Source organism: Pipistrellus kuhlii, unplaced genomic scaffold (assembly GCF_014108245.1).
Source record: "Pipistrellus kuhlii isolate mPipKuh1 unplaced genomic scaffold, mPipKuh1.p scaffold_m20_p_118, whole genome shotgun sequence".
Lineage (NCBI taxonomy): Eukaryota > Metazoa > Chordata > Mammalia > Chiroptera > Vespertilionidae > Pipistrellus > Pipistrellus kuhlii.
In genome coordinates this window covers 163,869-186,218 of record NW_023425425.1, presented here as the reverse complement: position 1 = coordinate 186,218, position 22,350 = coordinate 163,869, and the positions used below count along the sequence as shown (strand labels likewise).

General features: G+C 52.6%; 2 protein-coding genes across 5 annotated transcripts in view; both read left to right on the top strand.

Moving 5' to 3' along the window:
• Nucleotides 1-12,889, top strand: part of GART (phosphoribosylglycinamide formyltransferase, phosphoribosylglycinamide synthetase, phosphoribosylaminoimidazole synthetase) — a 22,607-nt gene extending 9,718 nt beyond the window's left edge. For all 4 annotated transcript variants that reach the window (XM_045579831.1, XM_036432752.2, XM_036432751.2 and 1 more), the window contains exons 11-22: nucleotides 1,367-1,598; nucleotides 3,096-3,190; nucleotides 3,743-3,852; nucleotides 4,155-4,353; nucleotides 5,322-5,573; nucleotides 5,980-6,132; nucleotides 8,630-8,836; nucleotides 9,561-9,695; nucleotides 9,968-10,098; nucleotides 10,540-10,681; nucleotides 11,664-11,779; nucleotides 11,866-12,889. In XM_045579831.1, coding sequence (XP_045435787.1) covers nucleotides 1,367-1,598; nucleotides 3,096-3,190; nucleotides 3,743-3,852; nucleotides 4,155-4,353; nucleotides 5,322-5,573; nucleotides 5,980-6,132; nucleotides 8,630-8,836; nucleotides 9,561-9,695; nucleotides 9,968-10,098; nucleotides 10,540-10,681; nucleotides 11,664-11,779; nucleotides 11,866-12,057 — 1,964 coding nt within the window. In that variant the 3' untranslated portion in view covers nucleotides 12,058-12,889. The remainder of the gene's footprint in view (nucleotides 1-1,366; nucleotides 1,599-3,095; nucleotides 3,191-3,742; nucleotides 3,853-4,154; nucleotides 4,354-5,321; nucleotides 5,574-5,979; nucleotides 6,133-8,629; nucleotides 8,837-9,560; nucleotides 9,696-9,967; nucleotides 10,099-10,539; nucleotides 10,682-11,663; nucleotides 11,780-11,865) is intronic.
• On the top strand, nucleotides 12,197-22,350 carry DNAJC28 (DnaJ heat shock protein family (Hsp40) member C28). The gene is made up of 3 exons (XM_045579846.1): nucleotides 12,197-12,328; nucleotides 18,043-18,300; nucleotides 19,801-22,350. The coding sequence occupies exons 1-3, from the start codon at nucleotides 12,197-12,199 to the stop codon at nucleotides 20,989-20,991; spliced, it is 1,581 nt and encodes a 526-aa protein (XP_045435802.1). The 3' UTR covers nucleotides 20,992-22,350.

The following is a 22,350-nucleotide window of genomic DNA, read 5'->3' as shown; positions in this document are numbered from 1 at the left end:
AGAAAACCTGTGGAAATGACAATGCGCTCAGCATGTAATAATTAATGTCGTTTTCTAATACTTTTTTAAATCGAATTTATTTAAACAATACAACAAAATTTAATTAACAATATAGTTGCCGTTGTTTTCTACTACTTGTGCCCAACGCTCAGGAAGCATTTTAATCCCTCTGTTGTAAAATTCTTTTGATTTTGATGCAAAAAATTCTGTCAATGCATTTTTGAGGCATTCTTCATTATTAAATTTTTTTCCAAGAAGAAAGTTTTGCAAAGAACAAAACAAATGGTAATCGGAAGGGGCAATATCAGGAGAATATGCAGGTTGAGGGAGAACTTCCCATTCCAACTGGCGCAGTTTTTCAGCAGTGATTCTTGCAGTATGCGGTCGTGCGTTATCGTGGTGAAGAATTACGCCCTTCCGATTAATCAGCGCGGGTTCTTTTTCTCTTAAAGCTTGGGCTAACCTTTCCAATTGGGCACTATACACTGCACTTGTAATGGTTTGGTTAGATGGTAAAAGTTCATAATGAAGAATTCCTTTAAAATTCCACCAAACACACAACATCACTTTTTTCGCATGCAAGTCAGGTTTTGGCGTGGGCTGCAGAGCCTCATTTTTGTCCAACCATTGAGGCCGCCTTTTCAAATTAACATACAGCACCCATTCTTCATCTCCGGTAACAATTTGCTCTAAAAACTGCAAACGGTTTTGACGAGAGAGAGGAGCGAACTGCAAATTGTGACTCTTTGATTACGGTTGTTGTTGGTCAACTCATGAGGAATCCATTTTCCAAACTTTTGGACTTTGCCAAGTGCAAATCAATTTCCAATTGATTGGAAATTGTTATTTGTGAACAATTTAAAGTTGTCACAAGCTCTTGTTGGGTAATTTGAGGATTTTGCACCAAAAGAGCTTGAAGAGCTTCTTGATCAAAATTGGACACACGGCCTCGACCACTCTTGTCATCTAACGAAAAATTTCCCTCGCGAAATTTCTCAAACCAATGCTGGCATTTTCTGGCACTAACTGCATCTTGACCAAGAGCACTACAGATGTTTTTTGCAGCCTCACTTGCTTTTCTTCCTAATTGGAACCCATAAAGCATGCAGTGCCAAATATGCTCTTCATCCGCCATCTTCTTAGCCCTAGTTTTGCAACAAAAACCAAACCAAACACAAACTTTTTCAAGCAAAACTTGTTAATTGCACTTCACATGTTCTGTAGATACCAAGTGTTTGAAGGTTATGTCAATACAAGTCAACGCCAAGCAAGATTTTAAACGAATGTTTAAAAACGACATTAATTATTACTAGACCCGATAAAACGTTTTCACTGCAGCTACTGAGCCCAATGTTCTGTCCCACAGGCGTCGCCAAGGCCCAGGCTTTGGGGCTAGAGGTGTTCCAGGCAGGCACAGCCCTGAAAGACGGCAAAGTGGTGACCAGCGGAGGGCGAGTCCTCACGGTGACCGCCATCCGGGACACAGTCGTCGCAGCCCTCGAAGCAGCCAAGCAAGGACTGGCTGCTATAAAGTTTGAGGGCGCCGTCTACAGGACCGACATTGGCGGCCGCGCCATAGCGTTCCTGCAGCAGCCCAGGTAACGTCCTGCGGGGTGGGCAGCAGAGGGGATACAGACCCACTGACCCTGAGCTCGGGCACCCCGTGCTCTCCCTGTGGGCTGATCAGATTTTGATTTGTATTTGAAAATAAAAAATTTGCAACACTAGTCAAATGAAATGGAAAGTGCTTCCTGGGAGTTCCCTCTGGAAAGTCCAGTAAAATAACAGCGATGTGAAGGCCTTTTTTCACATTGTCCACTTTATGTGCTGTCATTTGTTATTCCTCAGGAAAGCTAGTGAAGACATTCTTATTCCGTGAATTATCATATATTTGAATGTGACTGTCTGCTTATATCATTATTCCTGGTTTTGTGCTGGAATTCAAAATGGAACTATTGGTCATTTATTTTTGTGACTTAATTTGGTGAAACTATGCACTTGGGCAGTCTCCTCTGTCCCTGCATTTCCATCTGTCACTGAATGGACTCTCACCCTTACTGATTGGCTTATTGACATGTACAGCCATTCCTTTGTGAAAATGAATAAACTTCTCATCACCAACGTGGGTGTTTTTGCTTTCTTAACTGTATCAGAGTTACTATTCTTTTTGAGTTCAACTATGAGTAATAAATAAGTTTTAGGACAAAATAAATGTTTAGTAATTTAATTCAAACTATACTGCTACTTGTAGGCAAGTTTTTTTTAAAGTTTAAATAACTAGCTTACCATGATAAAAATTTATTTTTTTATTTTAAAATGAGTAGATTCCATGGAATGACTTATTTCAAGGGACTGCAATCCGGTTTTGTTTTTGTTTTTATGGACTTTTTGAAAAATGTGTTTTTATTGATTTCAGAGAGAGAAGGGAGAGAGAGCTAGTTTGAGTCCTCAGCCCAGGCATGTGCCCTGACTGGGAATAGAACCGAGGCCTGGTTCGTGGGTTGGCGCTCAGCCACTGAGGCACAGGCTGGGCAGGGACTGCACCTACAGGTGAAGGTTCATTAGACCAGTAGAACCAAACACGTTCTTACCGCTGCACACATGTTCTCCGTGTCCCTGCATCCCACCAGGCCCACGCTCTCGTTTTTGTAAGGCAAGACCACTGAACCCACAGTGCCACTCAAGCTTATTTCCACATGTGCCACTCCACGTCGGCCTGACTCGGGAGGAGCGCCAAACACCACTGCCTCCTGCTCATCCTGTTGCTTAGCTGTCTTCAGCGATCAGGAGACACAGTCTCTGTTATTGCAGTGAGAGCGGTTTCATCTAAGGGTTTCCGGGTCCAGTTCTTAGAATGCTAATGGTTACTTTTTGGGCTTAGCTGTGAGGCTCCTTCCCTTCTCACACCAGCACTCAGAGAGGCTGTGGCCACTGTCGGCATCTCCCCTGTGGAGGCGCTGAGGGAGGAATGAGAGCAGACCCCTGGCAGTGATGGCGCGGGCTCCCCTGGGGCAGTTCTCAGTTCACCCTCAGGATCATCTCCCCCGACCGTTAGGTCACGGCCTCAGTTTGGTTTGGTTTTTCTGCTGCTTTAGGGGCCTGACGTACAAGGACTCGGGGGTCGACATTGCAGCTGGAAATCTGCTGGTCAAGCACATTAAGCCTCTAGCCAAAGCCACCTCCAGACCAGGTGAGTCCGGCCCAGTCCTCGGCTGGTCCGTTAGCTCTGACAAGCACTCTGGACTGACGGACTTTGTAGTTTTCAAAGGATAATGTTCGAAACCAATGCCCTGGAAGCCAGACAGGCACACAGTTTTCTGCTTTCTTATCTCATTGTCCTAGCCAGTTCCGCTCAGGGGGTGGAGCGTCGGCCTGCAGACTGAAGAGTCCCAGGTTCGATCCCCGGCCCTGGTGAGGGTATGTGCAGGAGGCAACCAGTCGATGTGTCTTTCTCACATTGTGGTTTCTCTCTCTGACTCGCCCCCTGCCTTCCACTCTTTCTAAAAAATCTGGAAAGATATTCTCTGGTGAGGGTGAACAAAAAAAGAAAGGAAAACCATTTCTTGTTTCTGGTGTTAAACTCATTGAGGTATGTCTGTCCCTTGAATGTTTAATTACTTCTCGATTAGGCTTTAAGCACATGCTATGCTCACGTTCTCTGGGCAGGCATGGAGAAGTGTTCTGTGTACTAGCGGGCCCTGGTCCGTAGAAATGCACAGACTCATGAGTTTCCTCCCCTCAGGCTGTGATGTGGATCTGGGAGGTTTTGCTGGTCTTTTTGACCTGAAAGCAGCAGGGTACAGAGACCCTCTCCTGGTCAGCGGAACAGATGGCGTCGGCACGAAACTGAAGGTAATCAGACACCTTTGTGAGCCGAGAGAATTCACGTATCTCCCCCTTTTGACATTCAAGCACTAAAGAGGACCATCCCAAACACAACCATAGGATAGGACCAAAGTATCTCCATGTTTTATAACATAATGTTGAGGCTCTATCTGGATGGAAGGGTTATTTACGGGGGTACTTTGGACCAAGTAACACAGAATTTAGTGTTCTTCTGTCTTTATTGTTCAGAGCAGCTAGCCAGAAGCTGACAGTATTTGCGCCTCCGCTGCTAACTTGACGAGTTGTGATGGTGTTTGTGCTGTTCCTAGATTGCCCAGCAGTGCGAGCAGCACGGCACCATCGGCCAGGACTTGGTTGCGATGTGCGTGAACGATATCCTGGCCCAGGGCGCAGAGCCCCTCTTCTTCCTCGACTACTTTTCCTGTGGGAACCTCGACGTGGGCACCGCTGCAGCCGTTGTCGCTGGCATCGCCGAAGCGTGCAGGAAAGCTGGGTGCGCCCTCCTCGGTATGAGCCCCCTAACATAACATGTCCTTCACTGTGTGTTAGCCCGTGTACGAGTGGGATCGGTACCGATACAGCGAAGGAGAGAAGACCACGCATCACAAGATGAGGCCAGTAAAGTAGAAACGCTGCCCAGAGGGAGAGAGTGGCCCCTGGTGTCCTGACGCCAGGCGAGAGAGTTGCTAGTCCCACTCTACGGCCCCCACGGTGAACTCGGCCAGGTCACACTCCCTAGGGCCACCAGGTCCAAAGTGCCATTTCTATGTAGATGGCCAGTGCGCATGGCAGCAGCTCTTGCATTGAGTGTCTGCCCCCTGGTGGCCAGTGCACATCATAGTGACCAGTCAGACATTTAGCATTTTAGCCTTTTATATATATAGATTACGTAAATGTGTATGAGACTTGTGCAAAATGAATCCAGGTTGACCAAGGCACAAAACTACCTCTTGGTATTACCATTTCTGTGGACAGGGCCCTTCCAGAAGCCAAAGTTGCCTTTTCAGCTGTTTTTCAGGACAGCCTCTGACTTGGAGTCAGAGTGACTAGACCCCGTGTTTGCACGATGTTATCCTGAAGTGGCCTGTGGGTGCTTTTCAGGGCGTTTGGCGTTGGGCGGGCTGCTTCACCGCTGTCTCAGCCTGTGTCGTCACCTAGAACAGCAGCTACCAGCCTTTCGGACCTCGTGGACCACTGGCCTGGAACATAGGTCGAGTGGCTGTGAAGATCAGCTACAGGGAAAGCATTGCCGGGACCAGACTGCTAGGACGTGACGTTTATTCGAGGAGCGTCGTCTCCTGCAAGCGGTGTTAGGAGCCGCCTCGCCCTCTTTGGGAATTAGCGCCGGGTCCTCTGAAATGCTGCCCGGCACAGCCCGCAGAGAGCACTGAGGGGGTTTGGGGTTACCGCGCGTGTCCCCGTCCCAGAGAGAAGCAGACATATCAGAGTCTCCTGTTGTTGTTTGTTCCCGCCAGGGGGGGAAACGGCGGAAATGCCGGGCATGTACGCCCCCGGGGAGTACGACCTGGCCGGCTTCGCCGTGGGCGCGGTGGAGCGCGACCAGCAGCTCCCTCGCCTGGAAAGCATCGCTGAGGGGGATGTTGTGATCGGAGTGGCGTCGTCTGGTCTCCACAGCAACGGGTTCAGCCTTGTGAGGAAGATAGTAGCGAAGTCCTCCCTCCAGTACTCCTCCCCGGCGCCCCCCGGCTGCGGCCACCAGGCCTTAGGTGAGTGCTCGGTGGGAACTTGCTCGGAGACGTCTGAGCCCCACGGAGCTGGTGGCTTCTCGTGGCTCAGCTGAACAGGCGGCCCTGGCCTGTGGTCGTGTCTGGCCTGCACGAAGCCACAAGCGTTCTCTACTCCGTCTTCAGTTCACTGTCTTAAGGTTTTTTAAGATATTTGTATTGATTTCAGAGAGGAGAGAGAGAGAGAGAAACATCAGTAATGAGAGAATCATTCATCAGCTGACTTCTGCATGTCCCACACTGGGGATCGAGCCCACAGCCCGGGCATGTGGCCTGAATGGGAATTGAACCGTGACTCACCCACCGGCCGGAGCATTTGTTGTTGTTTTTTATGTTTGGTTTTCTATTTCTATTCACTGAGTTTCTGTCTTTTCTCTCCGATATCCAGGAGACTTACTTCTGACTCCGACCAGAATCTACAGCCACTCCCTGCTACCTGTGTTGCGTTCAGGCCACGTCAAGGCCTTTGCCCACATCACCGGCGGCGGGCTGCTGGAGAACATCCCGCGGGTCCTCCCTCCGAGCTGCGGGGCAGAGCTAGGTGAGCGCGTTACAGACGCTTCTGCTCGGAGCCGGTAGGAGAGGAGAGGCGCTGGGGTCCTATGGCTGGTTGGTCCCCGTGTGATTACACGTGGAACATTCTCATCCTGCGGTGTCTGGGGGGAACAGGGCTGCCCCTTTTACCTCTTCTGCTTACTTCCTTCCATGTTTGTGAAATCCCCTCGTGTGATTGTCTTATAGCAGATGAAGCGCTGTTAGGTCCTCTGGGGTTGGTAGCCTCAAGCTCGGTCGTGTTGGACCCAGGGACGTGCAGGGAGGGCAGGGGTAGCCCTGACTAGTCCTCTGCAGGGGTGAGGCCCCGACCAAGGCGTGCGGGAGTAGGCAGGGCTGGGTCATGGTGCCTCTGAGGGAGAGATGGCAGCATCCAGAACGCAGGAGGGCAAGTAGGTTTGGAGTAGGAGCTGGAATCCGTGTTTCAGCTCTTCAGGGTGCTCATTGCAAGGAGCCTGGTCAGAAGGGAGGTCAGGTTGAGGGAAGGTGGGTGCTCGTGTGCAGGTAGTCGCCTTTGGCGCCAAGAGAGTGGAGAGGCCAGAGGTTGTCCTCAGTGCCTGGTCTCGGCAGAGGTGGGGTTACTGTAAGAGCCGTTGGGGAGTGAGCCCTGGAAAGGAATCAGCCCCGCGAGACGAGCGGGACCCGGTCAGCTGGGTCAGGTGCCGTGTAGCTCTAGGGTGCAGGCCGGATAGACCCACACATCTTGGGGTAAAATAGCAGCTTGATAGGGGAGAGAGACAAAGACCGTGATAGAGAGCACTGACTCAGAAACTGATTGGTGAAAGGAGAGGGAAATGACTTCTGCTCAGAGCAAGGTGAAGGACGGGGTGCCCCCTTTTTATAGGGATAGAGACAGGCAGAGCACGTGGGCAGGCTGACCGCCCGCTGTACACACTGGTCTGAGCTTGTCCGCCTGCTGTACACACTGTCTGAGCTTGTCCGCCTGCTGTACACACTGGTCTGAGCTTGTCCGCCCGCTGTACACACTGGTCTGAGCTTGTCCGCCTGCTGTACACACTGTCTGAGCTTGTCCGCCTGCTGTACACACTGGTCTGACGGGTAGAAATAGATGCCTTTCCCAGTGAAAGCGGATGGGCTTAGTGACCTGCCAGGCCTGGGCTGGCGGCTTGCGGTGAGAGAGACACACGGAAGCCGTCAGGCTCAGAAACGGGACTGGGACGGCAAGCAGGACGGCGGAGAAGTTGCAGCGGGTTGTGTAATTTCCCGCCCAGAGAACGAGCATGCGTGCGTAGCTTTGGAACAGAGCGGAAAACCATGAAGTGGGGGGCGGAGCGCTGTGGGTGCAGCTGGGGAGATGTGCTGAGCTAGCCCTCGGGGGGAGCACATGTGAGGCTGGGAGAGTCCCAAGAGGCAGAATAGGTGCTGCGAAAGCGAGGGACCAGGCGGCGTGAGCGAGAAGTCACCTGGGATTGCGCCTCCCTGGAAGCGGAAGAGAGAAGCGGGGGGGGGGGGGGGGGGGGGGGGGTGCGGCAAGGGCCCATGAGTTATCGTAGTGGTTTAAGAGACCCCTGGAGAGAGGTTGCCCCGTGAGGATAAGCAGAACCTTGAAGTCATTCGGAGCAGTGGCGTGCTGACGATGGAGCGGGGGCTGGGCCTCCCGGGGCGTTTGCGCTCCTGCCGCGTCAGCCTCCCTTCCCGGCCAGCTCCTAACGGCCGGTCGGCTGCTGCAGGGCGGGCACCAGCACCCCCTGGCTATAGGGACACGGTGCTCGCCGCCTCAGGAACCTAACCTGCTGTAGCCATGTTCCTAAAAGCCGGTTTTGTTTGTTTTAATTACGCAAATGTCTGTCCCAACACAAAGGTCCCTGCTTCAGCCTCTGAGGTTTCCTCCAGGAACAAACTTTGACAACAGACTTACGTAAGGAATTCTCGGCATTCAAGTTACTTGTCATTCATGACATGCTTGATCATTTGTAGGAACTAGGCTCTTAGCCTGTTGGTGTTTAAAAATCTATATATATATAAAATTGATTTTTTTTTACAGAGAGGAAGGGAGAGGGATAGAAAGTTAGAAACATCATTGAGAGAGAATCATCGATCAGCTGCCTCCTGCACACCCCTACTTGATATGTGCCCAAAACCAAGGTACAAGCCCTTGACCGGAATCGAACCTGGGACCCTTCAGTCCACAGGCTGATGCTGTATCCACTGAGTCAGACCGGTTAGGGCTGTTGGTCTTATTTTTATATAAATACTTTGTAAATGTTTTGCTAAAATATCGTAGTTGGGTATAATCTGTTTATCCTGCCATTTACTGTGCCATCAATACTAACCTGTCATAATGGCATCGCTTTTAATGAGTGTCCATAAGACATCATGCTCCTCTGTGTCGCTGCTGACTGACTGCTGATAGAATGGTGACCTTCATCGCAGCTGAAGGAGCAGGCTGTGGGGTCCCTGGGCGTGAGCTCGCCTTCGTCCTCAGAGAGCCACGGTGGTAATCAGACACACTTGCCCGTTTGCAGATGCCCAGGCCTGGAGGGTGCCCGCCATCTTCTCGTGGCTGCAGCGCGAAGGATGCCTGTCGGCCGAGGAGATGGCCAGGACCTTTAACTGCGGGCTCGGCGCTGCCCTGGTGGTGTCGCCGGACCTGGCGGAGCAGGTGCTGAGGGACGTTCGGCAGCACCAGGAGGAGGCCTGGCTGGTCGGCCGGGTGGTGGCCCGCCCTGAAGGTATCGCTCCTTATTTAGCTCTTTGGCGTGTGATCCTGAGTGTGCTTGTCATCTCTCTCTCTCTCACACACACACACACACACACACACACACACACACACGCTGTCCGCCCACCTCTTCTCCGGCATCGCAGTGGCACGGGTAGCCTGACCGCAGCCACATGGTGACACCACCTGCCTCTTCGCTTCTGCCGCAGGGGCCAGGCCTCCAGAGCCGCAGCACAGGCACCCACACACACAGCCCGCCTGGGTGCGGGGGAGAGTAGGGGGGGAGTGCCACTCCAGGGAGAGGAAGGTGTGCCCAAGTGCCGTCTGAGGCCCAGGGCGTCCAGCCCCAGCTGCCCGCCATGGGCACCGTTTCCTGCACAGCCCAGTGCTGGCTATGCCTCCGCATCTGCACGCTGGTCCCGGGGCACTTCCCGGGACCTTCCCCGGCCGCTCGGCTCCCATCCAAGCGGCCTGACCAGACTCTGCTTTTCCCGGGGCTTGGTCACCGGGTGTCACCCTGGCTCAGTCTCGTCCTTGCCACAGCCTCAGCTGCTGCGGGCAGTGTCCCCTGAGGAGGCTGTTATGAGGGAGTGGGGTTAAGTAATACAAGCTGTTACATTAGGCCTCCTCGCGCATCTTTCTTCAGAGTAAAATACAGCGTCTGAAGTGTTCACAGACCCTGCCTGTGCTCACTAAGTCATGGCTGTGCTTGCTTCTCTCCTGGTGTGTGAATGAAGGTTCCCCCCGAGTGAGAGTCCGGCACCTGCTGGACGCCCTGCAGCCGAGTGGGCCCGCGCTGCACAACGGCCCTGCGCCCGGTCCCCTCTCAGCCCCGGAGAAGGCCAGGGTGGCCGTCCTCATCTCCGGGACAGGTGAGCTGTGCCTCCCCTTCCCTCGCCCACCTTTCCCCAAAATAAACCCCAGGGGCAGGGTGACATCTCTGCAGCCCCCGGGGGTCCCGTCAGTGACGGGCTGACGAGGTGCCAGGTCGGGGCTAGATCACTTTGACGTTACGTAAATGTCTAACCACTGGCTACCCCTGGAACTGATGTGACACGGAATGCGAACTGGAATTGGAAAGGTGGGTGGTTTTAAGGGCACGTGTCTCTTTAAGAAGTGTGAGCTTGCTGTTTCTCCTCCTCAGGCTCGAACCTGCAGGCGCTGATAGACAGCACCCGGGAGCCGAGCAGCGCCGCCCACATCGTCCTGGTCATCTCCAACAAGGCCGCGGTGGCCGGGTTGGACCGAGCAGCCCGTGCGGGCATTCCCACCAGGGTAGGCCTCGGCGTGTCCCACTGCGGCTGTTCACACCTGTCTTTCACACCGTGCCTCGTGCACGGGGCCTGTGGATTTCTGGGTTGGGGTGGTGCTGGGCCGACCTTCCTGCTTCGTACCGTCCATTCCCGACCTCTTTTTTATATTTTATTGATTTTTGCAGAGAGGAAGGGAAAGGGATAGTTAGAAACATCGATGAGAGAGAAACATCAATCAGCTGCCTCCTGCACACCCTCTGTTGGGGATGTGCCCGCAACCAAGGTACATGCCCTTGACAGGAACCCAACCTGGGACCCTTTAGTCCGCAGGCTCTATCCACTGAGCAACGCCGGTTTCAGCTCCCTACCTCTTTCTATCGGCACGTCTTCTGTGGAAAGGTCAAGTATGGAACTGTTTGTGTCCTTCATTGAAACAGATCTGGCTTCTGTTTTTCTACTCCAGGTGCTTAATCACAAGCTATATAAAAGCCGTGTCGAATTTGACGAGGCCATTGACCAGATTCTTGCAGAGTTCTCCGTGGACATCGTCTGTCTGGCAGGGTTCATGAGGATATTGTCCGGCCCCTTCGTCAGGAAGTGGAATGGTGAGCAGGGCTGCCTGGTGCCGCGTTGAGAGGGCCAGGCAAGCCCAGTGGCGTGTGTACCTGACACTGTGAGGCAGGGTCACAGGGTCACTTCGTCCGCCTTAGCCCACAGAATGCCCGGGTGACTCAGGACCCTGCTGTCACCCGGTCCTTTTCTAACTGAGCAGGGCTGTTTCCACACCACACAGACAGCACTTCCTCTCTGAGCCATCTTCGGAGGAGCCTTTTACTTGTCTGGAGCGAGAGAGAGTGGCTCCCCCCACCCACTCCTCGGGGAGTGCAGGCGCTGCTGGAGGTGGCAGGGCGGCCGTTGTGGCCAGAAAAAAAATGCCTGGGGTCACTGCCTTTCCCCACAAACGTTCCCCTCATCCTGCTGTGTGTTGTGCACACGTCTGAGCAGGAAATGCACTTTCTCTCCTAAGGGTTCACGTTTCCCTAAGACAGTGGTTCTCCACCTTCCTAACGCCCGGCCCTTTAACACAGCTCCTCATGCTGTGGTGACCCCCAACCATAACGTTATTTTTCTTGCTCCTTCATCACTGTCATTTTGCTGCTGTTATGAAAGGTAATATAAACATCTGACATGCAGGATGTCTTAGACAACCCCTGTGAAAGAATCGTTCAACCCCCAAAGGGGCTGTGACCCTCAGATTGAGAGCCGCTGACCTAAGAGGACAGCAGGCACGCACGCCATGAGCAGGCGGGACCTGTGGTGCTGAGGCGCAGGGCTGAGCCGGCATTGGCTGGTGGGTGTGCCGCTGGTCCCACTGGACACTGCGAGGGTTTGTCTTCCAAAGCCCCAGGGCCCACGGAGCGCCCACCCCGCCCCACCCCTGTCCAACCTCAGTCACTGTGGGTCCCTCGGCGAGTCCTCAGCCCTGCAGGGCAGGGACCTGGACACAAGCCTGTGCTTCCCTTTGCCTTCTCTGTCTGACGGAGAAACACTCTCCAGAGAAGTTCTGACCCTGTGCTCCCCTCCCAGGGAGAATGCTCAACATCCACCCGTCCCTGCTGCCGGCCTTCAAGGGCGCCAATGCCCACGAGCAGGCCCTGGCCACCGGCGTCGCGCTGACAGGGTGCACCGTGCACTTCGTCGCTGTGAGTATGCCTCCACCGCAGTGGCACGGGGTTTGGGGTGAGCGGTGCCGGCTGGAACCACGTTCAGACGTGGCTTCCTTTTCCAGGAGGACGTGGATGCCGGGCGGATTATCTTACAGGAAGCTGTGCCGGTGAAGAGGGGCGACACCGTGGCCACCCTGTCCGAGAGGGTGAAGGTGGCGGAGCACAGGATCTTCCCCGCCGCCTTGCAACTGGTGGCCAGCGGCGCCGTGCGGCTGGGCGAGGACGGCCGGCTCCGCTGGGCCCAGGAGGAGTGACACCGCCTCCGGAGGAGGGCAGCCGCTCCCACAAACGGTCCCGTGGTTTTATCACGTCTCACCCAGAAGCTCACCGTTTCCTTCTGGCCGTTTTTTAACAGACCGACTCGTTACAGGCAGGCTGGTGGCACCCCGGGACATGGATGTGCTGCCTCCGGGGTCTGCAGGGTCACCTGTCACGGCCTTGTTCGGGATTCAGCTGGCCCTTCAGAATTCCTTCTACCCCACCAAGCTCTTCTTCCCTCCTCTTCTGGCCAACGTCACCTCGGAGGCTCCTGGGCCCGGCCAACGGCTACCCCCTCTCCTCAGCGGACCCGGGGCACAGAGGCTCGGCCATCCGCACTCCGTCCCTCGCTCAGGAGCTGTCGGCCCTCAGGGTCTGGAGCGTCACTGGATGTTAAGCTAAACTCTGGCCTGTGACGTTCACAGAGGAACAATCTCATGCTTTAAAGGCAGAGGCCATGCCGAGAGGTACGTTAGACCAACGTAAGCTTCAGACCTCGGAGGTAAACTCCCAGCTCGCTCTGACGTGGCCGCCCCTACAGGGACCCTGGCTCCGGGGGCACCGCCAGTTCACGTCTTGGAACTGGAAGAACCAAAATGCGTGTGAACATGGGATTGTCAGGAACCGGACACACACCTGGGACGAGCAGGGGCGCTGGGACAAGCAGCAGCCGGCCGGGCAGCCCCGCCTGTGATGAGCATTATGTGGACATGTGAATGTGTTCATCATGGTACATACGGAGAACAGTCCTTTAAGCTATGACAGAGCCATAACCAAGCGATAAAAACAGGTCAACGTTTTACTGGCGTAATAAACACGGACATTTTATTACAGATGTCTTTGTTTGTGTAAGCAGGAGAGACATCTCAGCCACTGAGCACTCTGTGTTCGGAAAGGAAGATAGGGAGACAGAGCTGGGGGGGAGGGGTCTGCCATCAGTGAGCCCAGAGGTTACACAGCAGTCAGAAAGGATTCGGGTGAGTTCCAAATGTCCTCCAGAGGAATGTTACTCAAAGCGACTTTATGTGCAGGTTCCCCCTCCGTTTTTTCTATTATAGTTTTAAATCCTTACCCAGGGATAAGTTTTTATTGACGTGAGAGAAACATCCATCGGTTGCTTCCTGTACACCTCCCACACACACCAGGGATTGAACTTGCAACCAGTATAGGCCCTGACTGGGAATTGAGACCACACCCTTTGGCACACGGATGCAATGCTCCAACCGCCTGCACTAGCTAGTCAGGGCAATACTTGCCTACCTTTAACTGCTGTACAAACTTAAATAACTCCAGTACAAGACAGTGGTGTTTAGTTACACTGCGCTTAATGTGCTGCAGCCACTCACTGCTTCTCTCCTGGGCGCCTTCGTGCTGTGGCCAGAAATAGCCCAAATCGTGCCCCAGGAAGAGGCTGGCAAGGGCCCTATGGTTCCACTTCCCATGGGCTCTCGGCCTGTGGCTGCCCCACCGCCAGACGCACTCTGGTGAGCTCCCCCTGCAGGGAGCACGCCCACCCCTCTCTCCCCCCAGGTCGCATCTACCCTCCAAGGGGCCCCAGGAGATGTGCAGCCAGGGGAGCGGTGGGCGGCAGCGGGTCCTGGCTCACCCAGACCTTGTCCCAAGGCCCCGGTCCTCTGACTTCTCAGAGCCAAAGCAGCCCAGCCTGGGCCTCCTGTTGCCTCTATGCCCTGTTGCACTGTCCTGAGAGTTTGCTTTGGTCAGTAAGTTCTTGCTTTTCTAAGAAAAAAAATAGGCCACACATTGGTCGCCTGTACCTCTGGGCCGATCATTCAGCCTTGAAGTCCTAGGCAGGGTCGTCTGATTGGCCATGTTTAGGTCACCCACCTGCCCTCAGCCGGGGTCACACTGCCACTCACCTGACAGTGGGTGCCAAGCTCGGCAGCCCCCTCCCCCCGCCCCTGGGACAAAGGTCTGGCCCCACAGCTGAAGCGATGTCCCAACAGCAAGGGGTTCAGGAAGACACACAAAGCCCAGTTTCTGCCCTGGCTGGCTTAGCTCAGTGGCTAGAGCGTCCGCCTGGGGACTGAAGGGTCACAGATTTGATTCTTGTCAAGAGCACAGGCCCACTAGGGGAAATGCAGGAGGCAGCTGATCCATTATTCTCATCATTGATGTTTCTATATCTTCTTAAGTTTTTTAAAATATATTTTTCTTGATTTCAGAGAGGAAGTGGGGGAGGGAGAGAGAGAAAAACATCAATGATGAGAGAGAATCATCAATCAGCTCCCTCCTGCACACCCCCCACTGGTGATAAAGTCTGAGACCTAGGCATCTGCCCTTTACCAGAATCGAACCCGGGACCCGTCAGTCCCCAGGCTGATGTTCCACTGAGCCAAACCGGCCAGGGCAAAACAGTTTATTTTTTAAGTTGGCTTCTTAACTCTGTGGGCTGCTTTTGACTCATCCTTCAGCGTAAACGGTGCCACCACCTCCACCGTTTGAGGGAGACCATCTGTGGCCGTTCTTTCTCAAGCCAGGCAGCCTGCGTACCTCACAGAGGCCGTGCTCTTTCCTGGAACCTGTGTGAATTAATGCGTAAAAACTCAAAGTAGCCCTGACTGGTGTGGCCAGTGGATAGAGCGTCGGCCTTCGGACTGAAAGGTCCCAGGTTCGATTCCGGTCAAGGGCATGTAGGTTGGTTGTGGGCACATCCCCAGTGAGGGGTGTGCAAGAGGCAGCTGATCAATGATTCTCTCTCATTGATGTTTCTATCTCTCTATCCCTCTTTCTTCCTCTCTGTAAAAAATCAATAAAATATATTTAAATATATATATTTTACAAAAATCAAATCAAATTGTGTGCTACTTTAAAAAAAACGTTCAACTACATTGTGAGAACAGGATTATGAAAAAGATACTTTAAACTAGGAAATGTCATGAATATCGATTTTCAACCCTTTTCGCATTTCATGGCACACATAAACTAATTACTAAAATTCTGCAGCACACTAAAAAATATATTTTTGCCAATCTGAGAAAAAAAATAGGTATAATTTTGACTCATTCACACCAGATGATTATTGTGGTGTTGGTTGTCATTTTTTTTATTTGACAATCTAAGAGAAAAGAGGTCAGTACCCACCCTAGCTGGTTTGGCTCAGTGGATAGAGCTTCAGACTGGAGGGTCCCGGGTTCAATTCCGGTCAATGCACATCCTTTGGTTATGGGCTCGACCCCTGATGGGGCGAGTGTGGGAGGTGGCCAATGGACGATTCTCTCTCATTGACATTTCTATCTCTTCCTCTTCCTCTCTAAAATCAATACAAATATATATATTTTTTTAAAAAAATTTTAAAAGTCGGTACCCGACTACATAGGCAGTGTATGTTTTAAAAATTTTCGTGGCACACCAGTTGGAAATTCCTGATTTAACCCAACATGCCTTCATTTCAAGTTAGTCCTATCCTGGCCGGTGTGGCTCAGTTGATGGCGCATGATCCCCTGCACCGGAAGGTTGCAGGTCTGATTCCCAGTTGGGGCATCTGCCCAGGTGGCAGGTCCCTGTCACCTGGCTCGGTGCATACAGAAAGCAAGTGACAGATGTTTCTCCCTCACATGGATATTTCTCTCCCTCGCCCTTCCTCTCTCTAAAATCAATAAAAACATATTCAAAATAATAATAAAAAACTGATCCTCGCCGAAACCAATTTGGCTCAGTGGATGGAGCGTAGCCCTGCGGACTGAGGGGTTCCAGGTTCAATTCCGGTCAAGGGCACGTACCTTTGTTGCGGGCAGATCTCCAGTAGGCGGCGTGCAGGAGACAGCTGATTGATGTTTCTATCTCTATCTCCCTTCCTCTCTGTAAAAAATCAATAACATTTTTTTAAAAAGCAAAACTGATCCTCTAGTCCTAGCTTTGCCATTTAACAACTTAAATGAGTTACTTAGATGCAAACATCAAAATGAGATTTGTGCTGGCAGCTTGTGAAATGCTAAGCGCCCTGCAGGTCTGAGTGTGTGGTAAGCGGCACGGGTGCTTTCCAATGCCGGGCTGAAGATGCTGACTAGGAGAGTCAACACCTGTAGGAACTTGTATGCTGTTTGCCTGTAAGGAAATCCCTCTGCAGCAGCAGATAAAGCTTTAAAGAGAGAAAGGCCCATTATTATGTTGTCTATCACTCAGGAGCTCCCAACAGCGAGGACCTAGTCCGGCTTTTTCTAGGAGGCATAGTCACAGTGAAAAGGCACGGTGCCAAGTGGCTTCTATCATGGCAACTGGCACAAAAACTCTGAGTCTGGTGCAACTGTTTCATCACATGGAAAGTGGGGAAACAGCACCTTTGCCTCCAAGGCTGCTGTAAGGATTGCAGGACTGTATTTCAAAGCTCTTGGCACCATGTCTGGCAAAAACGAAGCACCACATACACGTTTACCAGTGATTGGTGCTCCCATCTTACAGACAAACAGGCACAGAGAAAAGCAAATGAAAGAAAGAGGATTTTAAACCCAGGTCTGACTTCCAAGCTTCTTTTTCTTTCCCTGTTTTGTTTTTTTTAATATATTTTATTAATTTTTTTACAGAGAGGAAGGGGGAGTGACAGAGAGTTAGAAACATCGATGAGAGAGGAACATGAATCAGCTGTCTCCTGTACACCCCCCCACTGGGGATGTGCCGGTAACCAAGGTACATGCCCGTGACCAGAATCGAACCTGGGACTTTTCAGTCCCAAGGCTGACGCTCTATCCACTGAGCCAAACTGGCCAGAGCTCTTTTCTTGTTTTAACTACTTGCCCATAGTAAGTCCCCACTTAAAGCCAGGAGACCCCTGTTTTGACTTTGCCCTGGACTGTCCTCAGCCAGTCCCAACGCCTGGCTGAGCGAGCTGCCCACTAAGTACTTGTGAGCTGATGGTGGCTGGGCATCCAGCCGGGTTTGGCTACACCTTTCTGGACTCGGTAGATCTGTGTGGTGTCTGCACAGCGGTCCCCATCAGCAGGCCCCGAAGAGGCTGTTCTGGGAAATAACTCGTCTCCCTCCCCAAAACAGTGACTGAGGCCAAGAGTCCCAGCCCTGGTCAGGTAGCCAGCTGGTTAGAGCATCTGCCCCATTCGCCAAAGTTGTGGGTTGGATCCTGGTCAGGGTACATACAAGAAGCAACCAATGAATGCATAAATAAGTGGGACTGAAGCAGAGTGACCTCCATCTTGTATAAAAAACTGCTGTTTGAAGCTCCCTGCTATTGTTAGATAGTCCCTAGTCCTGTACACTCTGTCATTATAAGCTCTGTCACCTTAAGACAGTCTGCCATTCTGTAAAATAACTTTGTTTTTAGTTCAAATAACAGAAAAAGATAAACTTAACTGTCTGACCTTGCAAGCTAGCCATCCAATGTAAAAAGACTAAAATAGACAATACTGATAATAATTCCCATATTCTTATGCCAAATACTAACTCATTATGTATTCAAGGTTACACGGTCTGTAACAGTAACCCACACAGAGCCCTTTGTAATATCTGCAAACAAAGAGGCTCGAAAAGTATAAATACGGAGACTTCCTCTATTTCAGGGCTGAGAGATTTGGAGGGAACACCTCCCTCTGGGCCGCGAGCAATAAATGACTCCTAATTAATTGGCTCATGAAGGCGGCTTGTACCTCATTCGATGATTGACAATACAACAGAAGAGCAAACCCATGTCTCTCAAAATCAATAACTTAAAAAAATACTTCAAGCCTGGCTTCCGTGTCTCCGCAGCTGAGCCTCGCCCTATGAACCAGGGAGGTTGGGGTTCGCTTCCCAGCATGCCTGGGTTGCGGCTTGAGCTCTGATAATGCAGGAGGCAGCCCATCAGTGAGTCTTTAATCATTGATGCCTCCCTTTCTCCTCTCCCCTCCACTCTGAAATCAATACCCCCACCACCAACCCCCCCAAAAAAGACTTCAAGGGTTCCAACCTACGCTCTGCACCCTCTGCACGAGCCCTGCGCAAATCCGCCTATTCCATCTCCGCGGCACCCACAGCTCCGCTACACCGGGCTTCCTCCCCACCAAGCTCACAGGAGGCGGAGGCGGAGGCGCAGGCGCACTGCGGCGACCAGGGCGCGTCGCACTTCCCCGAGAACTACAACTCCCACAATCCCAATCGGCCGGACCACCTCCCGCTCGAGGTGGGGGGGGAGGTGGACCAGGTCGCCCCGGGGCGGGACCGACCTCCTGAAATGTCCTGCCTGTGTCCTCGTGGTAAAATCCGTTGAGAGGGGACCTTGGGATCCCGGGAAGGTAGGACACCTGTCCCGGTTAGGGACGACTCGGCCCCCGCCGCCTCGCAGTTCCCCTCAGTGTGAAAGGGCACATGGTCTGGCCCGAGGAGACCCCGGCCGCGCGCGGAGGCTCCGGGGAGGGGAGGGCGGCCCGGGCGCGCATGCGCGGGGGGCGGCGTGGGGGCGGAAGCCGCGCAGCCCCTTCCCCGCGGCGGGGAAGGTGAGGGGGACGCGCGGGGCGTGTCCCGCCTGGGGATTGACGCTCCCCCGCGGCGACCCCGTTGGCGCTGCCGCCGCCTCCCAGCCGCTCTGGAAGCCGTGGACCCCAGGTGCCCGGAGAGGTGGGTCCCGGCTCAGGCCCGGCGTTCACACCTCAGATGCCCCTTAGGGTCGTGCCTCTGCCCCGCGGCACTGCCATCGAGTCCCGTCTCTGTCCTGCGCGCGCCGTGTTTTTACGTAACAGCTGGCAGGTCGGGGGCGGGGGGCTCCCCATTTGCTCTGCTCCCCCGCAGGCAGCCGCTGCGGCGGGGTGCTCCATTCATTCCACCCCGTGTCAGCCCCCCTAGCTGCAGGCCGCCTCGTCCTCCTCCGGGTCCTGTGTGTGAGTCTGTCATCGTCCTTGAGGTGGTGACACAGTCGAACACCAAGGGAACAGTGGTGCTGAAATTTATCGCCAGCCGGGGACGCAGACAGACATTCTTTCAAATTTATTTTCATTGATTTTTAGAGAGGAAGGGAGAGGGAGCGGTAGGAACATCAATGATGAGGTCATCAGGGATGGACTGCCTCCTGGGGCACGGAGCCCACCGTCCAGGCACGTGCCCTGACGGGAATCCTCCCGACCTCCTGGTCCATAGGCTGCGGCTCCCCCAGGCAGCTGGGCCAGACATTGGAGGGTGCCCTAACCTTAACCATTTGGCTCACACTGTGCTTGTTGCTTGTTATGCCACTTGGTTATGCTGCTTAACCTTCTGGGCTTACATTTTCTCTTAAAAATAGGAGACTGGATTAGTTGATCTCTGAGAACTTGCCTGCTCTAAAATTCTGAGCTGAGTGAGTAGAATCCAGATTGTATCACAATGTGTTAACACTAGACATCATCAACTTCCATTTCTCTGCTAACAGTGAAATATAGCTAGAAGATTGTTGGCAGCCTGACCGGTTTGGCTCAGTGGATAGAGTGTCAGCCTGCAGACTTAAGGGTCCCAAGTTTGATTCCGGTCAAGGGCATGTACCTTGGTTGCGGGCACATCCCCAGTAGGGGGTGTGCAAGAGGCAGCTGGTCGATGATTCTCTCTCATCGACGTTTCTCTCTATCCCTCTCTCTTCCTCTCTGTGAAAAATCAATAAAATATATTTTTTTAACTCAATAAAATTATATTTTTTTAAAAAAAAAAGAATGTTGGCAGCTGGCTTAGGAAGAACTGCCCCTATTGTGCTTGCAATTTCTTCCTTGTTGCTGAAAATATGAAATTAGATCATCCCACTCTCATCCCCTTTGTGTGTTGTCATTTTATAGATCATCACTAGGAAGAACTCTGGGCGTGATCATCAACACCTGTACGTGATGATGGCTCAACTCTTAGGATCTCATCTGATACTCGCTGCAATGATTCGTCATCGAATAAACATGCTTCCATCTCTTGGAGTCGCCAGAAGTAGGATGATGTCCACTCATAAATCACCAAAGAAGATGAGGGAATATTACAGGCGGCTGAATCTGGAAGAAGGATGCTCCGCCGACGATGTCAGGGAATCTTTCCGGAAGCTCGCCAAGCAGTACCATCCCGACAGTGGCTCTCCCACGGCGGATTCTGCAACGTTTATAAAGATCGAAGAGGCGTACAGGGCGGTACGCTCCCACGTGATGCAAGAAGCAGATGCCAGGCGGAAGAAAATGGAAGATGCGGACGACGAGGAAGAAGACTCCAAATACAAGGCACCCCAGCACAGGCATTATTTAAGTTTCGAAGGGATTGGCTTTGGGACTCCGAGCCAACGAGAGAAGCAGTACAGGCAGTTCAGAGCGGACCGTGCCGCCGAGCAAGTGCTGGAATATCAAAAGCAGAAGCTGCATAGCCAGTACTTCCCTGAAGGCTTAACTGTCAAAGACGTGAGGCAGAGTAAGGAACAGAAGATAACGCAAGCAATAGAGCGCTTAGTGGAGGATCTCATCCAGGAGTCCATGGCCAGGGGAGACTTTGATAACCTCAGCGGGAAAGGGAAACCTCTCCAGAAGTTTGCTGGCTGTTCGTATATTGATCCCATGACTCACAACCTGAACAGAATATTGATAGATAACGGCTACCAACCTGAATGGATCCTGATGCAAAAGGAGATAAAGGACACCATTGATCAGCTCCGAGCATCCATGGTAGCGTCCAGGAAGAAACTGGGGAACCCCATGACGCCCCCTGAACAGAAACAGTGGGACCAAGCGTGTGAGCAGTTCCGGGAAGACATCAGGAAGCTAAACAAGCGCGTGAATGATTTTAATTTGATCGTTCCCCTCCTGACCAGGCAGAAAGTCCATTTTGACGCGCAGAAAGAAATCGCAAGAGCCCAGGAAACGTATGAGGCCCTTATCAAATCCAAAGAAGTCGCGGAGGGAAGCCCAGGTGGCATTGATCAGGGCGAAGGGGAGAGAACACCTGGAGTCAAGGCAGGCTTTTTCAACTGGATGAATATGTGGAAATTCATTAAAACCTGACCCTCTCACCGCTCACAGGCCCGCCCCACACCATCCTCAGCTGGGCTGACATCGCACACACAGGCTGGAGGTGTGGCTGTGACACAGGCGGGAGAGAACCGTGTGCCGAACTTCTCACAGAACTGATCACAGCTCCGGTGAAGTGTAAGGAGGAAGCTGGGAGAGACTGTCACAGAAAGGCTCAGCCAGCTTTGCTCTGGGAAAAGAGCAAGGGAAGAAGAGACGCCCTCAGAAAACAATTTAATCCATATCCTAGTTCAGTTGTCAGTCATCAGGTGAGATGCCTTAGGACAGGGGCTTGGGCTGGGAATGGTAAAGGGATACCAAACCTCGGAGTGCAGATTTACTCTAATACCTTCAAACCCGTTGCATTTGCCAGCTTCAACCACCGGCACTTCAACAACAACAACAAACCCAACACACAAAAGTCATCAGCCGGAACCAGAATGCAGGCAGCTGAGTTATCAAAGCTGAACACGGTTGTACGGCTTTGGGAGCCCGTGGGTGGAAGTGTTAAGATGAGGACTGCAGCCTCGGGAGTCACTGCTTTTCCTTAGAAAGGTCTTCTCTGTGGCACTGAATTCTAAAAAGTATATCTGGGTTGTACTTTCTCCTCCCCAACTTCACCATCCATTGGCTGCAGAAAGGGCCCGGCCACGCTGGTGACGTAGCTATTCTAGAACTAGGTCCCTGTGTCTGCTGTAGAGAGTTTGAGTGCTTACTCTGGTCTTCCCGGAGTGAAAAGCCCCTGGGCTCAGCGGAAGCGTACGATTTCACTCCGCTTCCTCTCTCTCAGAGACTGAGGTGATGTGTTTGCATGCACACGCCTGGGCCTGTCTCTGTCAGGTGTGGGACTCCCAGCGCCTTTGTCAGCCACGTGGACACCTCCGTTTCCTGCCTTAGGGTTCGAGTGCCCTGTCTTAGGAACCCTCTGTGAACAAAAACGAGATGCCTGAACATTGCACCTTTGGCAAATGACACGAGTTTGACATTCGTCAGGTGGCTGTGTCTCGTCCATTTTAAGAAAAGTTGACTTTCTGAGGTCTGTGTGAGCGCTCTGGCCACAGAACTGGGCAGCCGAAGAAGGGTCGGGAGGGTGGACAAAAGGAGCAGGTCACGGCCTGCCTGCCCCACGCTGCTCTCGGGACGCGGTTCAGAGCGTGGCACGGCCACCAGCTCTTCCGTGAAATGTGATCATTAAAAATGCATCTTCAAAAGGAAATCTCGGGCCCTTTTGCTTAGAGATGGGCACTGATTGCTGTAGTGTGTGATTATTCTGTTGATGAGTTATTTGGCTTCTAGAATGATAGCGTTACTCTAAACAAAAAGGTGACCAGCACACCACACGAGGATAGCTTT

What these genes read in the sequence shown, in the direction of transcription:
- DNAJC28 (XM_045579846.1), top strand. Translation starts at nt 12,197, where the DNA reads ATGGATGTGCTGCCTCCGGGGTCTGCAGGGTCACCTGTCACGGCCTTG. An exon ending in TGGCCAACGTCACCTCGGAG is followed by an intron (nt 12,329 to 18,042) that starts GCTCCTGGGCCC and finishes CGGCACCCACAG; the next exon opens with CTCCGCTACACCGGGCTTCC. An exon ending in GACCTTGGGATCCCGGGAAG is followed by an intron (nt 18,301 to 19,800) that starts GTAGGACACCTG and finishes GTCATTTTATAG; the next exon opens with ATCATCACTAGGAAGAACTC.